At 38.0% G+C, this 24,686-nt stretch overlaps 1 protein-coding gene across 12 annotated transcripts in view; it reads left to right on the forward strand.

The window, feature by feature from the left end:
- The window catches only part of ATF7IP (activating transcription factor 7 interacting protein), a 78,085-nt gene that overhangs the window by 13,710 nt on the left and 39,689 nt on the right, over window positions 1-24,686 (forward strand). For 7 of the 12 annotated variants that reach the window (XR_015803852.1, XR_015803856.1, XR_015803853.1 and 4 more), the window contains one exon: window positions 22,580-23,628. Coding sequence is in view for 5 of the 12 variants with exons in the window: in XM_088165211.1 (XP_088021337.1) it covers window positions 22,587-23,628 (1,042 nt within the window). In the remaining 7 variants the exon portion in view is untranslated. Of the gene's footprint in view, window positions 1-3,363; window positions 3,849-17,474; window positions 17,559-19,670; window positions 19,749-22,579; window positions 23,629-24,686 lie in introns of those variants that run through there. The other 5 variants (XR_015803851.1, XR_015803857.1, XR_015803854.1 and 2 more) reach the window with 3 other exon arrangements.

The following is a 24,686-nucleotide window of genomic DNA, read 5'->3' on the forward strand; positions in this document are numbered from 1 at the left end:
CTGAGGATTTTCCATCTCTAGAAGAAAGGGAATGCAACATATTGCAGACTGTTACAGTCTGGAACTTACCCAGTTTAGATACTTTCTCACCCCTTTTCTACAATAGAAAAGCGGATAAAGGTATTTTCAGTCCTCCCTCCCCCGTTTCCTGCCCTTCCTGTTCTTTCTGCTGATACAGGCATCTGCTGTAAAATATCTTCAAATAAACCACAGCAGCTAAGATAATGATTTGATAGACAGTTTTCTGCTTCAGAAATGTACATAATTTTCTGTGTCTTTCAAACACTAATGTGAGAACATTCTGGGAGCTACTAACGTTTTAGCTGACTCTTAAATGAACAGTAATTTGATCTATTCTGTTTTGGAGAAGAAAAGTCGGGGAAAGGAGTGTTTTGGACTTGTGTCAGAAGGCTCAGGGCCTTTCATTTTCATTTGATCTGTGGTGGGTGGTTTTTGTTTGTTTTAGGTTTGTTGTTCTGTTTTGTTTCGGTTTTTTAGGTCAAGGTACTCGTGACACTTCATCATGGTCAGATTTATGGAGTTTTCCTTTTTGTTTTAGACAAACTTAATCAATTAAATGCTTCAATATTTAAAATTCTCTGGATTGGGGAAATAATTTTTTGTGACTTTTTTCCTCTATCTATTTTGAGAGAACTAAAACAGTATTTTAAGATGTTGTCTTGATTACTACGTATTGAACCCATACAATTAATAGTAGTTGTTTTGAACATAGCTGGTATTACTACTTTTCACTGCAACATTCTCGTGAGGGAGTAGGAAGTCTTTTGCATGTTGGAGGAAGAGAACTGGCTTTGAGAATGATATAATAGCTTTTACGTGTTTCCACTGACATGGGCAAAACGTGGAAAAGGCAGGCAGACATTTTGGCTTTTTCTGTAGTGGCAGTCACCGGAGAATTATCACTGAGTACATTATGGGTTGTTGTCTCAGAGTCTCCTATTAAAAACAAACAAAACTACAAAACAAACCACGCTCCCCTCCCCCGCCCAAGGGAGGAGGGAAAAAAAAAATAACCCACGGAGAAAAAAAAAAAAAAAAAAAAAAAAAAAAAAAAAAAAAAAAAAAAGCTGAAAAGAAAAAAACATCCCGCCCAAATCCCATACTTTGGAGTTTGCTGGAGGATCCCTGTACTTTATTTGGGGTCGGTTGGCAGCCCTGTGTGTGGCAGACAGGCTGCCGCTGGTCTGAGGCTCAGCCCTGCCCAAAGCAGCTCCTCTGCCCTATGTAACCGACTTGGTGCGTTTCTCACTCCTAAACCAATGGCTCCTCCTCTCTGTGAAAACGTCTTGTGTTTGAAACAGCTTTGTCACAGGCAGTGGTGTGAGAGGGAGGAAAGCACAGCCAGGGGCTGCGGGTGACTCCGCCGGAACGTTCTGGAAGCGGGGTGGTGCTTCCCGCAGACTGCAGATGCAGAGCTCGTCCGCAGGGGCTGCCGGCAACTTCTGGCCTGGACTTCCCACAGCGGACTGGAGCCCGGGACAGAAAATGCTCCAAGGCTCTTATTTTTGCAGTATGTGTTTTAGTGTGTTAAGAACCATACTATTAGTCAGGTGTTCGTGCATAACGCTGAGGGGAGGGTAGGGACATGGCTATATTTGGGAAATATAAGGTGTTTTCAAACTTTTTTTTTTAAGCAGCATTGGTGCCCTTTCTTTTTAAGCTCAGGAGCTGTTAATCCGGTGAGTCATTCTGAAAATGACATCAGAATCACTGAAATATGTATTCCGCATGCATTTAGATGTGCTAGCATACATAAAAATCAGTCTGGAAGTAAAGCAAGGCAAAAGATACAGGTAACATGAAAGGGATGCTAGCGATTGTCACTAATGTGACAGGCATTCTGGAAAAATAATTAGCTTTTCCTTACAAATTGCTCTAGGGTTTTGGATGCAAAAGGTGAGGATAAATTCTAACAACAGATGAGTAAATTGCAATGCTAAACATTTTCAGGCACAAAAATAGTATCTTTTTGACATTACAGACGAGCATATTGTGTTATGCTCAAATAACCTAGAACCAGCCATACATGAGCAAATACACTTGCAGCAGAAAATGGGACATATGATTCGACTATATATAGCCCTGACACTGTTGGCATTCTAAAGAGGAACAATGCAGGGAATTAGAGGCCAGGGGTGTAGAGCAGGCTCTTCTAGTCCTGAGATGCTCTGCCATGTTCAAATCAATAAGCATCCCTGTCTCCATTACTTTGCTTTTTCACTAAATGGTGCCAGTCTGCAACTACAGATGCCTATTGCTAAATGTTAGCTAGCCAAACTTGATTTTATTTAAGGTGTCAGGAATTTGTGTTTATAGCTAGTGTAATAAATAGTATACCTATTTGCATTGGATCTTTCATGTCCTAAAAGTTCTTGCAAAGCAGCAGGTGAAGGGGGGCGAATGAGTCATCCTTTACACACACACACACACACTCTGAAAGCTTTCCTACTTTTTTCTTTCCCCCAAAAAAAGTACAGTGACTTTGAGAATAAACGTTTGTCAAATGTAACGTACTCATTTATTTAATTGGACTTTGACTGGAAGGAAAAGGATTGGTTATTAAAAGTCAATGTGAGGCTGAAATCCAAGCTTCTGCCACTACCTGTACCTTAGAGGTACTTGAAAAGATAATTCTGGCTGAGAGATTTTTTTTTTCTTCCTACACCTAGCTAATTAAGAAAAGTTAAATGTGAAATAGAGACAACAAATTAAATGGTCACACGTATTATTTGTCAGTATTATGTTAAAAACGAATTTGTCTTATCTGGAACTAATACTTATTTCTTGTTGGAAATCTGCAAGCTACTGGAAATACTAGGTTAAGAACACCTGTTTGCCTAGCACAGTGCAATTTTTCTGGTGTTGCTTCTATTACTAGACAATGACTGTGAACAGTGTCTGCAGCATCCTACTTGAAACAGGCTGCAAGGTGAAATTTATTTTGCAGACACTATTGTCAATTTTCATTTATATGAACTATGAGAGCAGCACTTGACTTTTGACACGGATCTGGATTTTCAGTAAGCAAATACCTAGAAAGGTATATTCTAGAACCTGTGGGGAGGGGCAAGGCTTTGCTCAGCAGTATCTTGCTGCAATTTAGTCTTGAAATCAGGCCCCTTTATGTAAATTTTTTACTGGCGCCAGCTAGCTGTAACTGCAGTCTGGCTCCGTGTTGGCAGCAGCTAACATGTGTCATGGACTTCTTCACACGGAATGCTGGAGCACTCTGGTTTCTGGACAGAAAAAGCAGCACTGAGGAGTATGAAAAGATGTACAAAGGAATCTAGGTGCTATTAAATTGCTAGTAAGTGAAAATACAGAGGAAATTTCAGCTTTCTTGGATTTTTTTCAGTGTGCTGTCTTGTGCTGTGCTGTAATAAATCTATGCTTGTTGGTACACTGTGCGGTATGTGGGAGGTACTTCACTGCACATAGTTGCTGCAGCACTAATAGTTGGCAGCACAGAAGGCAGTACAAAGAGTACTACTGGAGACACTTGCAGTTGCAACAGTTTCCTTAGAGGCTGTGGCATGCTCAGTGAGCTGCAGGGGCACTCTGACATGTTCAGCTACTATGTGGAGAAGTAGGAATTGCAGCAGGCTTTAAGGAACAGATGTAGGCTACCAGCTGAGAGGTGTAACAGCATAGCTCAGGCTGGCTAACAGTCAGTACTCATGCTGCTGTGTAAACAAAACAAGATCTTAGTATCAAGATGGCCGACCTGGAAGTCTACTTGTAGCTCATAATACTTATGCAAATGAGCTGCATGTCAGTGGCTTACTCAGAGGAGGAAGCTCATTTTGCACGTGCTATCTTCTCACCAGGTAAGAGAATCAACTCGTTTTCTGCATTCATGTTTCAGAGGATTTTGAAGTTAATTTTTCATTTAAGTGCTCACCCCCCCCCCCGTTGGCACAATGCCAGGAATTAAATTTGATTATAAGTGGCATTTTCTGGAAAACCCAAAAGTCATTTGTTCTGGCTGTAATTATATTGGGGTTGCTGTTTTTAGGGGGGATGTTACTTGGAAATTATTGTAGACTATTTACTTTAGTAAAACTAAGTAGTTTAAAAATATTCAAAATTGGAGTATGTAGTTTTTGTTGGTAATGTTACTTTTTTTGTTTGATTCAAACCTCTACTGCTTTGCTAGTGTGCTATTTTTGTCACTATAGTGACACTCACTAGCTGATGCACATGGAGGCTTAGCAATCGTGAGAGCTTAGCCTGGAAAGGGTGCATAGTTGACAAAGTTGAATCCACCAATTGTGTTTCGGCTTCATGATGTTATAAAGGATCTTCATTGTCCTGGTTATAGTTTGATTTTCTTCTTCTTGAGATTACAAAGCTGTTAGAGGAATTAGATACTGAACTGTTGTCCATGTATCTTTTAGTACATATACTTTCTTAAATGCCTATATGTACATTTTTAAAAGCTCTTCTCATAAGAAAGGAACTAGATCAAAATATGGTGTTTTTATGATCTCCCCTCGAGAAGACAATAACCTTGCCTTAGAGCAGGAAATTTTAACAGAATTTAAGTGCTAATTACATAATACGCTCTATTGTGGTTATGCATGTAGTGCATGAAATGGCTGCATGGGGCAGATGTGCTAGTTCTGCACAAATATGTGCGTTGTTTCTATTTTACAAGTCAAAGTAGTGACAGCTTGGAAGACTGGAGAGATGGTAGAAGAAATTTATTTGAAAGGATGGTCAATGACTTGAGAAAAGAGAGAATTGGGGATGCCTGAACAAGCCAACAAAACATGGCCACTTAAAGGCGGACATCAGCTCAAGATAGGGATGTGGAACTGGAAGTAGACAGGCCTGTTTTGGTTGAAGGAAAAATAAGATTAATGGAAGAGAATGAAACTAAAGAGATAGAAGGACAAAGTAAGCAGATAAATTATTAGGGCTTTAAATGGCAGTGATAGCTATTGAAAGTATTGGAGGCACTCTGAAAGGGCCTGGGAATTACGGCCTATAGAGTAAATATGCTAGGAACAAGAACTGTAACTGGTTGATATTGCAGAGGGGGGAATTTAACCATAATAGAGAAAAGTAAACTTCTGCATTCATATGGCAGAGAAAAATGCTGCATGCCTACAATATGGGCCAAATGAGTTGCAGTTTGTAGTTAGCTCATATACTTTGAAACTTTTGATAATTTTTTAGTGTTAACTTAAGATTTGATATGGACAAAATTTTGCTTGTCATCTAGAAGTCTGCTTATATGCATGTCCAGACTACAAAAAGTATAAAAATGGGCTTGTGTGTGATAGAGTGCAAACACATATGTATGGTAAATTTCCCCAAATAAATGACACTACAAGTCACCTTTAACAACTATTAAGTTTTCCATAAATGTCGAATTCCGTCAGAACCAGTCTTGCTTTCGTTGCTATATCAAGGAAGCAGTTTTGGGCCCCTCCTTCCTTTCTTTGAAGTGTGAGTGTGATGATGGTGAAGGGGAAATGGCATTGAGTGGGGCATGAAAAATGAAGAAAACTGATTATAATAAAATATTCCTAAGAGGAAAACTTTGACTGGTAAACGAGATAACAGAAGTGAGATTTGTTAAGAATTGAGAATTCTAACAGTAATGTAGGTGATGATAACAGACTCATAGTGAAAGAAAAATAGGTACATCACAGTAAATATTTTTGGGGGTTCTTTTAGATAAAAGTGAGATTCTATTATAAGGTCATGTAGGTAACTCCAGTTTTTGAAGCCTTGATGTTATAAGGAAGATGCTGAAGATTCCCTAATAGATATTTCTTAGCAAAGGTTATAAGGAGGTCTTTGTAATCTGCATCCATGAGTTTTTAAAGAATTGGCTGAGAATACTTTTCTGATATGTCCCTCCCAGTAAGTCAGTATAAAGCTGGGATTGAGGAAGACCCTGAAGACTTTTTTTAAAGGTCTGGAGAAAAATAATGGAGGATTAACTTGTTACTCCTTAAATAACAACTTCCCTATCCCAAACCCTGTATCAATAAAACATTAAATTTATTTTTAAAGCTTTTGAAGGGGAGAGGAAAGTAATCATGCGCCAAGTAAAGTTTGATTGGTATTGTAAAATAGTTACTTTTTGTTAACTTACAGAGTATGGAAAGATTGACTCTGTAAGAGTCATTAGGATCATCTACTTAGTGAGACCAAAACACCATTTATTAGATTTATTAAAATAGATATACTACCCTTGCACACCATAATCGGATTTATACATCTATAGACCATCTAGCATAAAATATATTTGTTTGACGGGGCACTCTGTCCTGGAAGTAAGTGGGGATCACACAGACAAAATTGATAGCTAAAGCCCAAAACAGACAGGTAAGGTGGAGGGACTGAAATTCTGTAGCATACAGAGAAAGTAAGGAAGTTGTACCACTAAATGCTGATGATGTGAATTATGCATCAATGCAGGTTGCAGTCCTGTTGTCTGTGTTGGTTTTTTACAGTGTCAAAAAATAAGGAGAGGTACTGGCAAAGAGCACGAGAATGATTATGACCTGTCATATTCACCTTGGGGGTATGTAAATAAAATAGTTTTATGGTTACAAATGCAAGCCTGGGAGAGGTGGTCATGCATACAAATTCATCAGGAGAGTCTGTAGTTAGTTTGAAAAATTACCAGGAAATAGTTCAGCTATGCTATGTGCCAGCACCTGAAGAAAGGATGTATAATGATTCTTCACTCATTCAAAGAGAAATCTAGTCTTTGATTTTTTGGGATGAGGTGAAACTGCAGCCTGTCCAGGAAGCAAGCAAGTATTTTGGTTTGCCGACTCACTAGGCAAGAGACAGACTGTGGGCAAGTGTTGCTTTTGATGTTAAAGGCTTCTGGGCAGAACTTTCCGGAGGTTGACTTACAGCAAACCTTAAATGGTCAGAATTGAAGATGCTTCCCTTTGTGGCTTTCATACATTTTATCAATGGAGGCATTTTTAAGTATAACTCTTACTTCTGCATCTGGCATCTAACTGGGTCATATTTGGGAAACTTCTAGGCAAGAAAAATGAAGTTTCTTGTAAATGGTTGCCCTGAGTGACTGTGCAGATGCATTTTTCTCCATATGATTTCTAATGAAATTTCTTTGAAGGCAAGCAGTCTAAAATAGCTGTATAAATTCTTCATGTACTTCTGTGTTTCTGAAATGGTATTACTGGATTGTTCCTTCATAGCTGCTTTTCCCCCCCGAAAAACAGTAAAATAAAGGATGTTTTTTGTAGAAGTGCTTTGAACTCTTCACTGAAAAAGAAGTCTTTTGCAGACCAAGTACTACCAACTCATAAATGAATTGGACAGTATCACTACAGCCTGGCCACTGTTTTTTGGGACCAGACTCAAAAACTTTTTACTCACTGTTCTGGCAAAATCATTGCCAAATAATTTATCAGTAGTGGTAAACTTGCAGCTCCTTTTTTGATATTATATGATACTGTGAAATGTAAGTTTGATTTTCTGTGCAGACTATCAATGCTTCATGAATTTGTAATATTGTTTTCTTTATTTTGGAAATTTGCATCAGCAAGCAAAACAATGACCTCATTACTGCAAGAAATCGCATTCTGCTTTTGGTCACTTCCATTCTTTCCACTTAGGAATGCAACACTGGCACTGGAGGTGGCTCTAGACCTATTTTTTCCGGTGTCCTAAACAGATCATATATCTAGGTGCATTTCCTTAGTTAGTGTGTATGATGTCACTAGTCCGCATGAACAAAGTGTTGCTGGCTGACTTCTGTCCACACATTTGCTGCCAGCAACCATGCAGAGGTGATGGTGTTGAGTAACCAAGCAAACTTGGGCTTATGGTGGCTTTGAAAATAATTCATCAGGAAAAAAAAAATAAAACCTGTAATCCTAGATGTGAAGTTTAAAGCCAGGAAAGCCTTCCAGAATTATTTGTGCATCCTGCATACTGGCAAACCTCATTGGGGTCATCAGTAAACAGACATAAAAAATACTTCGGGAAGTGTAAGTTGATCTCATTTGAGGCCTGTAGCTTCTTAATCTAAAAGACAAAGGTCTTTATTGACTAGATGGAACATCACTTCAATCTTCCTTTTTATTTTGCTTTTGTATCCTCTAAGAAACCTAGCATGAGAACTGCTGACTGCTGTGGTCAAGAGAATACTTTGCCTATCTTTTTCCTGCTTCCTTCTTCCAGGATCTTAGACTTAAGAAACTAAGGAAACACAAATATGGATTCTTCAATCATTATGGAAGAGAAATTCCTTCAGACTACAGATTTTAATTTCAGTTTCCTATGTTTAGAAGTCTACATTCCTTTGTAATATTAACAAGTTGTAATTCACAGAAAATACTTCACATTCTTTATACTAGGATTTTGCTACAGAAATGGCTGTTGACATTTGGTCATCCCACAGCACAAAAAATAAATAGTACTTAGCAGCTAAAGTGATACAGCACTTGCTAATTGACTCCTTTTTATTAAGATTCATATTGCAAGATGAAAAAGTCCAATAGCTGGATTGCTTTTAGATAATTGATTTTTTTACTCTACATCTTTGAGACTTTGGGTAACATTAGGTTTGCCATCTCTATTTCAAATGGGTAATTAAGCACTTGCTTTTTTTCCCTGATCATTTGAAGGCAATGATTTGAAGAACCATTGCCTGAAGTGCATGCATGATTCTACTTACTTAGTATTTCATAAAAACATAGCTATTTACAGTTCTCATCACAAAAGTCTACACCTAATTATAGCATTACATCCTCTCCTCTTTCTCCTCCATCCTTACTTAAACCAAAGGGAGATGCCACAGTATTTAGTTAATGTAACAGCACCCTTTTAAGAAGATATTGAAGAGTACTTCTTAATGCTTAAGTGCTGCTTAATAAGGACAGAAGAGGACTGTGTATGGATATTGACTAAACTATTAAAGATGGTACTGCACAGCAGTGGCAGTTCTCGTTCTGCTAAAATTCTAAAAAGCTTGTTGCCTCTTCTGAATGTTTGCAAAGTGTGCAGAGTAGCTGTCCAGGGCATAGGATGCTGTCTTGTTACGTGGGAAACCACTCTGGATTAGAGGACAGTCAGTGTGGGCAGTCTCTCAAGGAGCTGTAACCTCATAGCAATATTATCCTCAGAAATGTGTTGACTGCATGGATTTTTGCAGTCTTTTTTCTTTTCCTGCCACTGTGAAATCTGCTGTTTGATGTCACTGAAAGTCATTTATATTGGTCCTTTTATTTGTAAGATAGAAAGAGAACATGTATGGGCTCATGTGTCATTTCTTTAACTGAGGGGGTTCAATCTCATGTATCAGAGTCGTATTTTACTCCGTTGTAGAATAAATCTAGATAATATGTTCATTGCTCTGTGGTATGAATTTTTTGATATTCCTGTTAGCATGAAATTCTCAATTTCCTGTCCTTGCTTAATTTAGGTGGAGAAACCAGAAATAAGAAAAGGCAAGACGATTGCTGAATGTCTGTGAGGTTTCTGTAGCACTATGATGGCTGTTTCTTGGCACATGCAAATATTCTAAGATATTTCATCTACACATAGATACTCAGAAAAGCATAGGAAAATTGAAGCTTTTTCTCCCACCTCCTTTTCCCCTCTGAAAAATCTGTTTGCATTTCATAAAACAGTTGTGAAAGGAGTGGAATGAGATAAGGTTATTTAAAGAATAAGTAAGGTTCCAGTGAATATGCCAAAATGGCAGATATCAAAATTGAGATGAAACTAAGATGTTGCTTAGCAACTGTGGTAGTCTCTGGTAGCTACAGATGAATACAGTGAATGTTTACAGCAGCACTGCTGCTGTAAAGTGAGTCTGTCTGAAGCAGGATTTCTAAATAAATTTATATTTTTTCCATGAAATTTTACACAGATTTATTCCCCATTTTGGTGAACCTTTAAACTGCTTTTGTCAGGGATGGGAAACAAAAACCCGGCAATAAAACTTACTTTGCAAATTGATGTTTTTCTAGTGATAAACAAGACTTTCTACCAAATATTTGGGTCTTACATTTTATATTATAGTAACAATAAACTCCAGTTTTCCTATTCCTTGACCTGTCCTCCCAGCTGATGCAGAATTATACTGATTAGTCATACACGGGCTGCAGTTGCAGAATGGGGAGAAAAAAGTATTTCATTATATCTCAATAATACAAATTCCAATATTTTTCCTTGTTGCACCATATTTTGAAATTAACTTCTTAGTTGTTGTGAGATGTTTTGAACATTCTTCTGAAATAAGATTTTGCATGTGGAAGATGGGTTATGATGGTTGAAACCTGTGTATGAAAACACAGTTTAAATTTGTGGAAATTCTAAGAATGCTCATTTTAATCAAGTTTTGTAGGTATGAGCAGCTTGTACAAAAAATGTGTTGTATTGCATTGCACTTCAAGTTTATCCTGATGAATTCATGTGAATTCTTAGAATTTAAAAACCCACCCTAAAAAGCGTTATGTTTTTGACAGACACTTAGACTTTGTCTGTTGCTTGGTGTCCCCTAGCTTGGACTTTGGAAAATAATGTTTCCCTTCTAGAATGGGATTCTTGGGCCTTGCAGTGTGCCTTGCCCTAAAAACAAAGACATTCATAGCAATTTTTATTTGACATCCTGTTTATCTACATTGTTATTATGGATATTCATAAATAAAAATCGAAAATATCTTTGTATGAGCCTGTCAAACTTGATACTCTTTGCAGTGTCTTTAAATATATTTATCAATATTTTTAACAGCAATGAATAGTTTATATTGCCATGTCAGAAGACTAACCAGTCAAAAAAAAATGAATTAAAGAAAAATATGCAAAATGAGCCACTAATTCTATTGGTTGACCAAAGAGGGGGAAGTGAGGTGCTTGGAATTCATATCTCACGTGTGATAAAATTCTGTCTTATATGAATTAGAAATAAAGTTTTAGAAACAATCTTACTTTAGGTGTACTAATTTTTTTGCATATCTTATCAGAGATAGCAAACAAGATGAATTTGTTTTTCTGGGAGAAAATTGCCTTAAAGATAAGTTTACTTGCGCTTATCTCAGCCTGATGATCTATTGTTTCCATATACAAGAATTACATTTAAAACCCTATGCAAATAAAACTAGATCCTCAAGTTCATAACCTAATTACCATTTTAGATTTCTGTTATTGTAAGCCATCTGATCATGATTTCCTCAGCCATATGTATCTATATAAATACAAAATGCATGAAGTATATAAAATATGCCTAGATATATAATATATTCAAAGAAGATGGGGTTTTCTGTTGTTTTTTGATGACTTAGCTTATTAGTAGATCATTGCTTGCCTTGAATACCTTCTCTCTCTTGTTGAAGATGTAGCAGTTCTTCAGAAGACTGGTGGAGTAGTTATCTGACCACCTTGAAAAGCCCCATTTTAGAGGCGTTTTAATATCTGACAGCTAATACTGATCTTCTGGTAATTAAATCAGTTGTACAGCTTAGTTCATAGAGTATCTTAGATTGGAAATGACCTTGAAAGATGAGTTGTCTGGTCCTTCTTGGGAAAGAAGGCCTAGGTGAGATTATCTGGCATCCTGTCGAATTGCATCTTGAAAACCTCTAGTGATAGGGATTTTGCCACATCCTTGGGGAGGTTGTTTCAATGAATCATGTTCTCTCTGTTAAGAAAAAAAGCATCTGTCTTATATTGACACACAAGTCCTGTGTTTTCCTGGTTCTTTACCTACCAACTGATTTCAGCCAAACTTTAGCCCCTCCTTGATAAAAAAAATGATTTTTCCCATCAACTGTGACATTACTTGCAGGGCATTACTCTCATCTTCCTTTGTTTTTGTTTAATCATCTTTGTTTTTCAGAGTATGTGAGTTAACAAGAATTATTAGCATTAGGTGTAAGCACCTCAGAAATTAACATACTGTGCTTTGTTGCTTAAGGTGCTGCTGATATGGATCAATACAACTGTGCCACTTAAAACGAGTGAGGCATCATTTCAAATTTATTCCTACTGGTATTGAATTTGGAAGTGTGGCAATAAGACAGTAATGAGAAAAGAGTGTCTCTTACATGGTAACAATTGAATCTAGGATATTGCGTTTTGTCTCCTAACAAGTCAGGGAAATGGCATATACATACATCATACATCTGCTGTCCATGCAGCAAGTATGGTGAGTCAGTGGGTGTGTCAAAGGTTCTAGAAGGGAAGAATACAGTAAGAATTGGTACCCTTTCAGGCTACTTGTTGGATTTAAAGCTCCTTTAAAAGCTAGTTCTATTTCTCTTACCACTCATTTCTTGGACCTACATAAAAAAATTGTAGGTTTACGGCGCGCTTCCTGTTCCTTGGGCAGCTTAGCAAAGAATTAAATCTGGCAATCTGTGTCTCTAGAGCTTGTTCTAGACATGCTGAAGTTAAGAAATCATCCATGCAATGGTTGCTTACGTATTAGGTTATGAAACATTTAAAGGACCATTTGGGTCACACATCGGGTAATTTTTGTTAGGAGTCTTTACAAGTGTGACATGTGACAAATCTTTGCCTAAGAGCAAATACAGAAAAATAATTGTCCACCCACTGACTCAAGAGAATTTATTCCACCATTATAGACTTTTACTAGAGTAAATCAATCTTACTCTGGTTGCATGCTTTGTACAGTAAGAAATTGACTGCCATAGAACTTTATTAGAAAGCAACTGATGATCGCTGTAAAAACATGAATTACCTGCATTATCTGGGATCCTCAGCATATTAATACAATGTGTCATGCACATTAATATTGTGGTTTTTTTCTTCTGTATCTAGTAATGAATAGAATATTAGGTTGGCATTTTCTTTTCTAGTTCCCATCATTTTGTAACATTCGTTTCCTTTGCAAAACATTTAGCCTCTGATAAATGAAATATGTCTTGTGGTAGGAGACACAGTTTCTAGTAAAATGCATTAGGAGCAGCTAATTAACATCTATGCAATAAGCTACCTTTCCTTAAAGAATGCTTGCGACAGACAGTCCTAACACTAAGTACAGCTAATAAAGTTTGGGTAAACGGTAAGTTTCACAAGAAAATTTATGTATTTTCGTTTGTTTGGTGGTAGTGATGCTGGGGTTTCCCCCCTAATTTTATTTTGAAGCTGTTTTATGCGCAGATTTTTGTCTTACTTCACTTACTTCCAGTTGGGATTTCTATTTAATTTTTGTGATTCTATTTTGTTGAGTCATTCAGAAGATACCGTCTGTCTTCAGTGGTCACTGTGACCAACCACTTGCTTTGGCCACTTTTTTCCTGCTCTCCTTATTTAATTGTGACAGTTGTAGAGAGAATACCTTTTTTTCTCATTCTAGCAGTGTCTATGTATCTGATACCTTATGTATCAGATGGCAGGTTTCAGGCTGCCAAAGAGCTAGGGTAGACACACTGGAGGCTTCATTCATCTTAAAATGCTGGCTCTCACCTGCCTTTACCAGTTCCGTGAAACAGAAAGCCGAGGGCGGATGTGTTGAATAGAAAGGTGTGGAAACCTCTTTATTTGCTTCTATTGCAGTCAGAAGAGTTTATGCTATCAGTTCAGTACTGCTGAAAATGAAATTTCCGTAGATGATTCCTGTTTTGTAGGTTGAAGTCGTAAAATTATGTATATGCAGATTACTGCTGGAGTTACTATCATAGAACTTGTATGTACATAGTGTTTTTAAGCTTTTGTGCTTACTGACTTCGTTTTGTATCTAAAGTTTATTCTTAAAATGCCTTCTCTAGTTACAGAGCTTCTTTTCTTAGTTCATCCTGCTTGCCCTTCTAAATCCCACACTGTCTTTAGTTTCAAGTGGAGGAATGGTACAGGTGTGTTTCTGGTGAGATGCGATTAACAAGGGGTAACTCGGGAGCCAAGAACTTTGTGTAAGAGTCCACATCTTGTAAGGATTAGGTGGCATTTGTTGCAGGTGTTGTGGATTACTCCATTGCCACCTCACCAAACCGACATGGGGTATTAGAGTAAAATGGTGTCTGTTCCAACTTGCTTAGAAAGAAAACTGAGAATGAAGACAGTGTGCAGATTACAATAGCTTGTTTTGATATGAAAAGAGAATTACTGCAGAATTTATTTTAGTCATTGAAAAAGGCCCACCGGACCGGTGAGGGAGTTGAGAGCACCGCGCCCTCAGGTCACGTCACGTCGGGCTGGCTGCGCGTGCCTGGGCCCCTCGCGTGGCCGAGCCGCGCTCCCGCCCCGCCGCAGTGCCGCTCCCACGGCAGCGCGCGCTATTTTTAGCCTGTTGCCGGGCAGATTTGGCTTATGCAAAGCAGCTCTGCGGCAGCCAATCCCGAGCGGGTATGCAAATCTCCCTGCCTTCGGGTAGGGAGCCGACGAGAGGACAAGATGGCTGCCGTGGTGCTGCCTTGGCCTGCCTCAGACACTCACTGAAAGAATACTCATCCTTGGGAAACAGACTCCCTGCCTCGAACATCTCAGAGTCCCCACCAGGCTTCAGCTCGATGAGTTGATGGAAGAGCTGGTTTCCTCGCACCCTGGCGTGAGGATGGCGTTTCCATCCTGCGTGCTGTGCCTGTGCTGGGCAGGTCTGGTGTGGGTGAGGCAGCAGGTGTGCTGCCCCTGCCGAGAAACGGTGTCTTCCCCGAGGAAAGAAATACTGATAACCGTTCCAACACCCAACTTACAACCGCTGCTTTGGTTCCATTTTAAACTTGATTTTTTGTTCCTGAGAAAACACAATCTTTGTAAAAAACCCTCCTAAAAGGTGCTTATATGGGTGGCAAACACTTGGGAACATTTCAATGCAGCATCACGTCTTTTGTTGCGAATTTTCTTTTCATTTCTGCTTCTTGTGGCATTTGAGAAGTGACTCTTGGGACCACTGTCAGCATCAGGTAGCTCTCCTCTGAATTCTGATGTCACTGAGCTGGCAGCTGGAAAGCTGATGTTACATTGCTACAGCTAGTGGCATATGTGATACGGGAACTAGTCTGGAGTCTAGACAATAGACTGTTCAGGGTAAATATGTTAGTTTTTTCATTACAATACTGTTCTGCATTTTATGTAACAGAAAACGAGATAAAAATGTGCATATGTTAGTGATACCGTGTCAAAGTTGTAGCCTGTTGAATTGCTTAAAATTAAACATTTAAAATTTATAAATAAGGAAAAAATACGGTATTTTATAATGCCTAGAAAAGCCTAAGCATGATCAGAACATTTTGCATTTTTTCTAAGGTTCTTCTTTTTCCACTGAGTGTCTCATTTTTATCTGTATGCATGAACAATTTTTTCAGGTTTTAAGTTTGGAATATCAGAAGTTGAGTGACTTTTGTCGATGTGTTTTGGCAGTTAGTGACCACATTTATGGAATTATTAGGTCCTACTCATAATCAAGGATAACAGTAAGGAAATTCAAGCTGTTTATCCTGTGCCAGAGATGGAACTGTAATATAACACTGAGACTGTGTATAATAATGTTCATCAAATATATCTTTAAATGCACAAATTCAGCTTCATATTCAGTAAATTCTTTTTTTTTAATGAAAAAAACCCAAACTTTCTTAGTGTTTTAACTTGTGCTCTAAAAAATCTTTCTGTAAGAAAGCTGAATTTTGCTGTTACCACTGTTTAAAACAGCAGGATTTGTTTACTGTTTGGAGATGTCACAGCTGAATTGAAAGCTGATGTTTTGAGTTGTTGATAATAACTGAAATATCTAACACTTGTGGGAAGTAAGAAAACACATTATCACAGCCTTGTTGCTCTGGCTGAGTTCCAGTCATGCAGTTTTATTAATTTAATAATCTAAGCAGCTGTTAAAATTCAGTATCAGAAAAAGATAAAACTCTTCTTGGAGAACCAGCTTCAGTTCCATGTGCTAAATAATGAGTGTTTCTAAGGGACTTCAGTTGCCTGTAAAAGTTGTCTAGGAAAGACTCCCCACTTGTTTTTCATTCTGCTATGTTCGAAAGAATGCAGTTTTTAGGCACTAAGTGATGAACATGTAAGAACAACTCTGCAAAGCCAGCAGCAGATGAAATACCTTAGCCATGTCAATAGACCTGTCAGTCATCTCTGTCCCACGAGGAATCAATTTTTCCCGCAAGGCGTCAAAGCCTCATGGGGAAAAAACTCGAAAATTCGGTATGAGAAACAGGTTCATGAGCCAATGTCAGAGGAGTTATTATTATCCTTTTGAGGTAGAGAAGTGCTTAACTTCCTGTGACACCAAGGTGATGAGAGCATAGGTCAAGTTTGTACATGACAATATCACATATACAATAAACAAGACCAACCTCTTTGAAAATGTACTGTGAGTTTACTCTGATTTAAGAAGGCTTTAACCATATAGGCGGGTGTTTTTCTTAGGCATAGATACACATGTGGGCCCAGTCTTTTGCTGAATTTCAGAAGGCAGTTCGCAAAGGTGGGGGAGGTTGACCTCTGCTTTCAAGGCAGAAGTCATACCGCAGTCATGTCAAAACGCTAATTTTCTGTTGGAATACTAAAAAATCAGTGGTACTGCATAGGATCTGAAGAAAGGAAGGTTTTCCAGCTGCCATCCTTGAACCCAGGTTGGATCTCAGCAGTTTTTCTGATTTAGCATTCAACGTCGCAAGAATTCAGTGTTAGCCTAAAAATGCTCCCAGCGCATTAAACACCTGTTCCTTATCGTGGCTGTGCACCCCTACTCGTGGGTCAGCGCCGTTGTGCAACTCGAGGTGTCAGACGGGAAGCTCCCTGGCTTTCTACTGCGCCGTTTGGAAAATCCCGTTGGTTTAACGCGCGCCCCCGCGCTCGTGCCCGCGCCCGACGCCCGCCGCGTGGGGCTTGTTGCTGGGTGGAATGTAAGGCGCTCCCGTCTGATTGGCTGCCGCGCGGCTGCTGCGTTCAGCCAATGGGAGGCGGGCCTGCGGGTCCGTCCCGGCGCGGCGCGGGCTGCGGGGCCCCGCGGGCGCCCCCTGGGAAGCGCCCGCGGCACTGCAAGGCTCTGCCGCAGGGGGACGTGCCTCTCGCTGCCCGCGCTGCGAACCGCTCTTCGAGATGTGGCGGGGACAAAGGAGCTGAAGGGGTTTTTAATTACAGTTCACCACCTTCTGCCGTGTGTGCACTAGGTGAAATAGGACAGGGTGGTGACGGAATTTTTTTATTAGAAAATGATACATTTTTCTCTCTACTCTTAGCTAACACTAACATAACTTTAGCCTAAAAGGGACAAAACCTCAAATAGTCTGTGGTATGCTAGAAGAGTTATTATTTGCACATATGATAATCATGTGATCTCTGTTTTGTTTATTACATTTAAAAACAAAGGCACAGTTATATGTGGAGCTCACTAGGCTGGTGGTGTGTATTCCGTTCAGCCAGCTCAGCAGACTTGTATTACTGATAGAAAACCAAATTATTGGCGCATTATTTAATTACACCTTTTATAAGAATAGGACTCAAACAGTATTTTTTTTCTTCTTTGAAAATAGTTTTTAAATTTCTGACAACTTATATCAAAATTGCTATGGAGGATTTCAACTGAAAACTGCTTTTTATGAACCACTACTTAAAAGGTAGGTTTTATTCACCACTCTTATTCTTTGGAACTCTCCATCTAGAACACAATGCTCATGACCATTTGCTGCTTCACTTTCTTTGATTTGGCTATGCTACATTGAAGTAGGCCTGCACATTTGAGCACTGATGTTGATTATCAGCAAACTTTACTTCTTCCACGTAGTTCTTGTGCTTTGGCAAACGTTTTATGGTTGTGGCGCATGTGGCTAGTGCTGCATGCCCTCCAGGAGCCCTTTGCTGCTGGTGCTGTTCTAGACCCATGATGTCATGCAAACCCCATTACTCACCATTGCTTAGATTGCAGCTTCTCCCTGCCCCCCTCATTTTCCAGTGACCTTGCCTTTGTCTGCTGCCTGTCACTAGGCAGGATTCAGGCAGCTCCTTGCTGATTGGTTTGTCATTTTGAGCAGCTCATGGGCTGCTTACCTGAGCACACGATCACAGGCTGATGCATGCCAGCTAATACAATCCTTTCTCGCTATCGAGCCGTGGTCTCTTGACAGAGTGAGAATAATAAAAAATGAGAAAGTAGAGGGAAAACTTTTTAATTGGCTCAGAAAAGAGACCTTCCCATATTCCTAGCCGCACTCGCACCTTTTGTGCCATTTAGCATACATTTTGTCATGAGAAGAATTTCTAAATTTTGGAGAGAGGTGCCTAATGATGTGTTCGTGTCTCACAGAACTAATTATATATGACTTTGAAGCTTAAAATGAAAAAGGGAGTTTTTATATCTAAACAAATGAATGTAACGTGTATGTTGGTCTGTCAAAATTGTTGACTTTAATAAAATCAAAACAAAAAAAATCAGCCCAAAGCCTAGTCTTTATTTGCAGCATTTAACCCTTACACAGGTAGCTGTACATGCTGGAGTCATTTTGTGCTGATGCATACAGAAGCCATTCTTTGAAATAAAAGGTGCTCCTCTGTTGGCTTGGTGCCTGGGCCATTGGTTTCCCCCTTGTGACTTGGTCACACGATGAGTAAAAAAAGAAAAAACCCAAACATCGGATAAGGGAGGTGTTTAACAAACACAGCTGAACTTCATGGTGTTAACTATAAAGGGAGACTACCAAAATGCTTTCATTTAGAATACTTGTAGCTTGGTAAGTTTTATTTGAGCAAGGCTGAATTCATGTAGTTTGCTCTGTTGTTCTCTGAAGGGGTGCACCTTGCCCCTTTGGAAGACTGGAAACCAGTATTTATCAGATGGTGGATGACTGACTTACACTGGTGTGACCAAGCCTGTCTGGACTGGCTACCAATTGACTTGTTTTCCTTTCACTCAGCTCTCACATGAGATCTGTTCTTTGGCTGCACTGTGCTCCCTTGTGGGTATGGCTGGCAATGCTTAAAGATTGGTCTGCCCTGGTACAAGATATTGCGCTCTTAAAAGATGAACCAAAACACTGGTTCATCTCATCTATGCTTATAATTTTGTTACAGTAGTTTTTGTGGAATATTTTTGGTAGCTTTAATCAAATACACTTTGGTTGCAAAAGATTGTGGGATTGAGGGAAATATGCATGAGTTACTCCCATAACCATTTAAAAATGGAATTTTGAGAAGCCTGTGTATTTCCTACAGGTTCTGTCTAGAACTGTGTTAATGCTTTGTTTTTAACTAGGTTTTGGATAACATCCTAAAATGAAAAGTAAACATAATTTTAAAATATATTAGCAATTCAATCTTGTTCATCCAATTTTACTTTTTTTCAATAAAAAAGTAAGGCTGCATCAATATAAAGGGATTCTGATGTTTGAATTTTTTAAGCTTGCTCTTCTTGGCAAATGTAAAAAGAAGTGTCCTTTTTTTTCTTTGTATTTACTCTATTTAAAAAAATATTAATGAAAAACTGCTTAGATGACTTAAGGAAATTAGAATAGCAAATATAAGTTATATGGTTATTCAAGTGATACACTTACAAATTTGATTTTAAGACATCAGTAAATGTTACATTAATGTTAATTAATGTTAGTGTATTTTCTGGTCACAGGCAAAGTAAGACTTTGAATTTTGTAATGTATTTCGTAAATTCTGGGTAATGCCTATAGAAGAAAACACTGTACTCTGGGAGTTCAAACTATCCTATTATAATTTTGATGCAGAGGCCCTGTTCTCATACTGTGCTATCAGAGGATTCTCACTAGTGAGTCTCCTACTAGGAGTTCTTGGACTTACTCAAGGTTAGAAAAGCCTGATTTTATTTTATTTTTTTTTTATTTTTTTTTTATTTTTTTTTTATTTTTTTTTTTTTCCCAAAATTGCCTCTACAAGATAAAAATTTGTAACAGCATGTGTGTTGGTTATAGGGGTTTATATGCATGGAACATGATGGTATGTATTCTATTCTAGTATGGTGGTCAGTATTCTATTACATGACACTCTCACACATGCTTTTATAATGATGTGAAAATGTCTGCCTTCCATTTGAAGTTCTTGGGAAGACAGAAGGGATATGCTTCCAAAACTGCTCTTGCACTTCCAAAATACTAGAGATTTTTCCATGCTTTTTGTACCCTTCAGGTCTAAAATTTTTGCACTAGAGTTACTCTCTTCTGAAGGAATATGAAGAAATTGTACTTAGCATGTAGACAGTTCTGGAAAGGCATTAACAGCTCACCTGGGGGTCATAAGTCATCTGACTGAAAATGGTAGTGATGAGAATCTTTTTTCAATTCAAGTAAAGTGGGGTTTCAGATCAGTGTTTCTGTAGGTGTTATATTTTGCTCCCACTAGTTGCAGTGCAGTAGTAGACAATCTAGTTCAGAAAATCTAGGTCAGAATGGCAAAAAAAGCCATAATGGTATTACTGAGAGTCCATAAATAGACCTGATACAATTTTTTGTCAAAATTTGTTCATCTGTTTTGGAGGTGTAAGTCAAAGTGTTAAGTACTATCACTAACTCAGATTTGAGGATTCGAGATTGTTTTGCGGAAAAGAACTGAAAAAAGTGTAAGGGAAGTTCATTGTTAAGTTAAAAGGAAATACTAAAAATTGCTTTGCTGTGTGCTTTGTCCCTCTTTTTCTCAAGTCATGTTAAGTATAAAGTAAGCCTTAGAATTGTAATGTGTGTCATGATTGTGGGGTTTACAGTAGAATTCATATTGTACTTTAGAATATATATTCTTACCTTGCAATGTATAGTATTGTAGTTAGGGATAAATGTTACATAATTTCCTTCACAAAAAATTGTTCCGAATAGGAACCATTAGGAAACTAGGAAAGATCCAGCAGACCCAAATGAGAGGAGCTAAAGCATGTGACCCATGATGAGATGCTGATCTAGCATTGCCTAATTAAAACCTGTAGATGAGATTGGCTACAAAATGGAGTGCAACCAAATTTTTAGAGGCTGTGGCATCTGCGTTCTGAATTTTGCAGCTTGGTTCATAGAATTGTGGAATTGTCAAATATCCTGAGTTGTAAGGGACCCACAGGGATTGAATGCAGTATCTCACCTGGCACAGGAGAACTCCAAGAATCATTCCTCCTGCCCAAGAAGGTCGTCCAAATGCTCTTGAACTTGTGGTCATATAAAACTGTCATTGATCTGAGCTAGTGTTGGCAGAAGTCCTGCTTTCTTTTGCCAAAAAATTTCAAAATCATTTATATCCCACTTGAAAAGACCAAATGCAATTTATTAATGAATTTCTTAGCTCTGTAAATGAAAATGAATTGAGGGCTGACACAGAATTAATCATACTAAGTATTTAAAGTGCATCCTCTGTCTAATAATTCTGCTGTGTCAGTGTTATAAATATTTGCCTATACGGTCCTTGTGGCGAAAAAAGTCATATTGAAATAATTGCTTGAGAATTTTCTCTTTTAGTTACTGTTAATATAATTTTTGCATGTTTTTGAGAAACTTAATAAAGCTGTATGCTTGATAGGAGTAACTTTATGATGGTTTGTAGCTTCAGTAGACATAAATTGGTTATCACCAGCTGATTCAAGATCTTGGTTATTAAGTTACATTTAGGATGTAAGAACTTAGCTGCTTTCTGCTTATGAACATTATCATATATAATCCTTTAAAACTAGGCAATTAGGCAAGACCACATGAGGAAAAATATTTTTTAAATCTCAATGAATTTGTTTTGTTTACTGGAAACATGAAATCAGATTTTATTGTATTTCAACAAAATCATTATAGCTTCCTAGGTAATGCTGGATTTAACTCCATGTTTTGATTTGGTAAAATAAATTTTTCTAACATTTTTCTTAGACTTTTTATAAGCACTTTTATTTTTCTTAATACTTGGGTGGGTGGATGGAATGAATATGACTCTGTTGAGGGCAAACACACCAGTTTTCCTTGAAAGAGGAAGTTTTTCTACAAGGTGCTCCAATACCTGTAGTTTTTATGGCCACAAATAGTCTTAATATAGTATTGCTGCAAACTGAATGAAAGTGGTCTAAAAATCCAAGTTCATTTAACCATTGTAGAGATATGGAGGATGAAAGCCTATTTTATTACTTTATTTATCTTAATGATACATTGAGAAATTCTTTGTATGTAATGAAGTTTTCTTGAAAGTGACTTGATATAAAAGTCTTGTCATTTACTCGTTATTAATTCTGTTTAAATCTTAAGAAATTAAATATTTTTAGAAGGATGGAAATACTCTTGATACATCAGTTTACGTTTATTTTTACATTTTTATGAGAAGAGAGGCTGCTGGCTCTTATCTTAGCATAATCCCTATTTTTAATAGAATACTACGAGACGAGTGGTCTAAAATGTGTAATTAGAATGTTATGCATGATATTGTAGTGTGATTTCTGTGACCTTTGCATAAATGTGTTTGTGCAGCATATAGAGAAACTTGGTTTCATTTTTTAGGAAGTCAGATAAAATTCAGGTGTTGACAGATCTTTCTTTGTTTTGTCGGTAATATTTCAACTACTTTACTTTAAAACGTGCCAAACGTTACAGTCTTTCTTAGAAGCAGTGTAATATGACAATGATAAATTTTTATCTTCACAATTCTTTTTGATTTTTTTTTTTTAAAGGGCTAAGATGGATAGCACAGAGGAACCTCAGAAAAAAGTCTTTAAAGCACGAAAAACAATGAGAGTGAGTGATCGGCAGCAACTTGAAGCTGTCTATAAGGTTAAAGAGGAGCTGTTGAAGACAACTGACGTGAAACTGTTAAATGGAAAACATGAGAATGGAGATTCGGATATAAATTCCCTTTTAAGCAATACAGACTGTACAGAAGACAAGAAAGAAATTAATGGCATGGTTGACTTGTGTGTTAACTCTGAAGAAGGAAGAACAGCTTGTGATGAAATTAGTGAGACCAAAAGCCCTGAAAGTAGGGCAGGAAACATAGTCAATGACATAGAATCCAAACCTCTAATGCTGTCTTCAGAAAATGTTACTCCCGAGCAAGCTAAAGATACTGACATTGCAGTAAAATGTGAGGCTGAAAATGGAGTTGGTAGCAGCAAAGATAACTCCCATGAAGAAAATAATAGAAACGATAATTCGGACCAAAGAAAGACTGATATCCCATCAGAAGGTGAAAGTAAGTCAGTTTGTGATGTTAGTGACTCTTCTGAAGAGAAGGTAGAAACAAACGATTTACCTGTTAATTCCAGTTCATCTAGTGAGGGAAGGAGGACTGAAGAAGTACCTGTTGAAGAGGTTGTTGGAGAAGCAGCCATCTCTAGCAGTATGGAAGCTGACCAGGAAAAACAAGAAGGCAGTGCAGGACTTTCAGAAACCACTGTTTCAAAGACAATAGATGAGCCAAGTGAAAGTGTCTTAGACAATACTGAGTGTATGGAAACAGATGACATTATTCCAATTTTGGAAAAACTAGCACCTGCTGAAGATGATCTGAGCTGTTTTTCTAAAAGTTCTCTACTTCCAGTGGATGACACAGTCCCAGACTTAGAAGAGAAAATAGACAACTGTTTGGGTTCACCATCCAAGCAGGAAAGCAATGAAAGTCTGCCAAAAGAGGCTTTCTTAGTACTGTCTGATGAAGAGGATCCCTGTGATGAGAAGGAGGAACATGTTGAAGTGATGCTACCAAACAAATCAAGTCTTCCAGGTAAGAATTTTCTAATTCTAAATTTCTATCTTTGTTCTCACTGAAGTTTAAGGGTTCTCTCATTAAAGCCATTAGGTTTACATTTTTCATCTTACCCAATGAGAAAGCACTCTAGGGTCACAGAGGAATTTACAATGGAGCAGAAAGACTGAAGTGAGTATTAAATACTGGACTACACTTTGCAGAAGTTTAAAATTAATGTATCCAGTAATACTTTCTCAGACTCTGAGTTTTGGTGACAAGATAAATTCTTTTGACTAGTTGTTTTATTTGTTGGTTAATAACAGTTTATGACTCAGAGTTGTGTGGCTGTAACTGAGACTGTCCATGAAACGAAAATTGGTCACTGTGATGTTTTGCCGTAACCAGCAGCAAAGATAATGGCAGAGAGGTTGCACAGGCAGGACACAGTTGTATGAGAAAACAGGTAGAGTTACCTTATTAAAAAGTAACTTTTGGAAAGAGTCCTTGAAAATTAAAACTGTGGAGGCCGTATGGAGATCATTTCAAGATGCTGTATTGGAGAAACTGATGCAAACTGCTCAGTTAAGAAGTAAGATTTCAACAAGTCCAGATAAAAGCCAACATGGCTGAACAACAGTGAATACTAGAAGACTTTATTCAAAATAACAGGTTAATAGAATGTCTTTCCCGGGTGGAATTAGTAACTATAATAACTATGTTGTCACAGATTTTTGTAATGAAGGATCATATAGCAGAAAGCCTTGGAGCTTTTTGTGTAAGCAAATATGCATGTGACAAGGAAGCCCTGATGTGAATTCTCTTGGATATCCAAACACAAGTGATTTCTTACTGAGAACTTTTGGAAATGAAATGGCAAAATGCAAAGTCCTCATGGAGGAAATAATCAGCTGAAGAATGAAAAACAAATTTAGAGTTCTAGAGACTGTGCTATGTGACTGAATTAATAATTTGCCCAAAATGAATGGTAACTAGTGAGGTGATAGTTTGCTGATACGAAGAACTGGAAAATTTTACCATGTTCATTGACTGAGGAACAAACATGACTCGTGGTCATATACAAAGTGGTGCACATG

The sequence above is a fragment of the Sturnus vulgaris genome, chromosome 5 (genome assembly GCF_052056855.1).
Source record: "Sturnus vulgaris isolate bStuVul1 chromosome 5, bStuVul1.hap1, whole genome shotgun sequence".
NCBI classification, from domain to species: Eukaryota; Metazoa; Chordata; class Aves; order Passeriformes; family Sturnidae; genus Sturnus; species Sturnus vulgaris.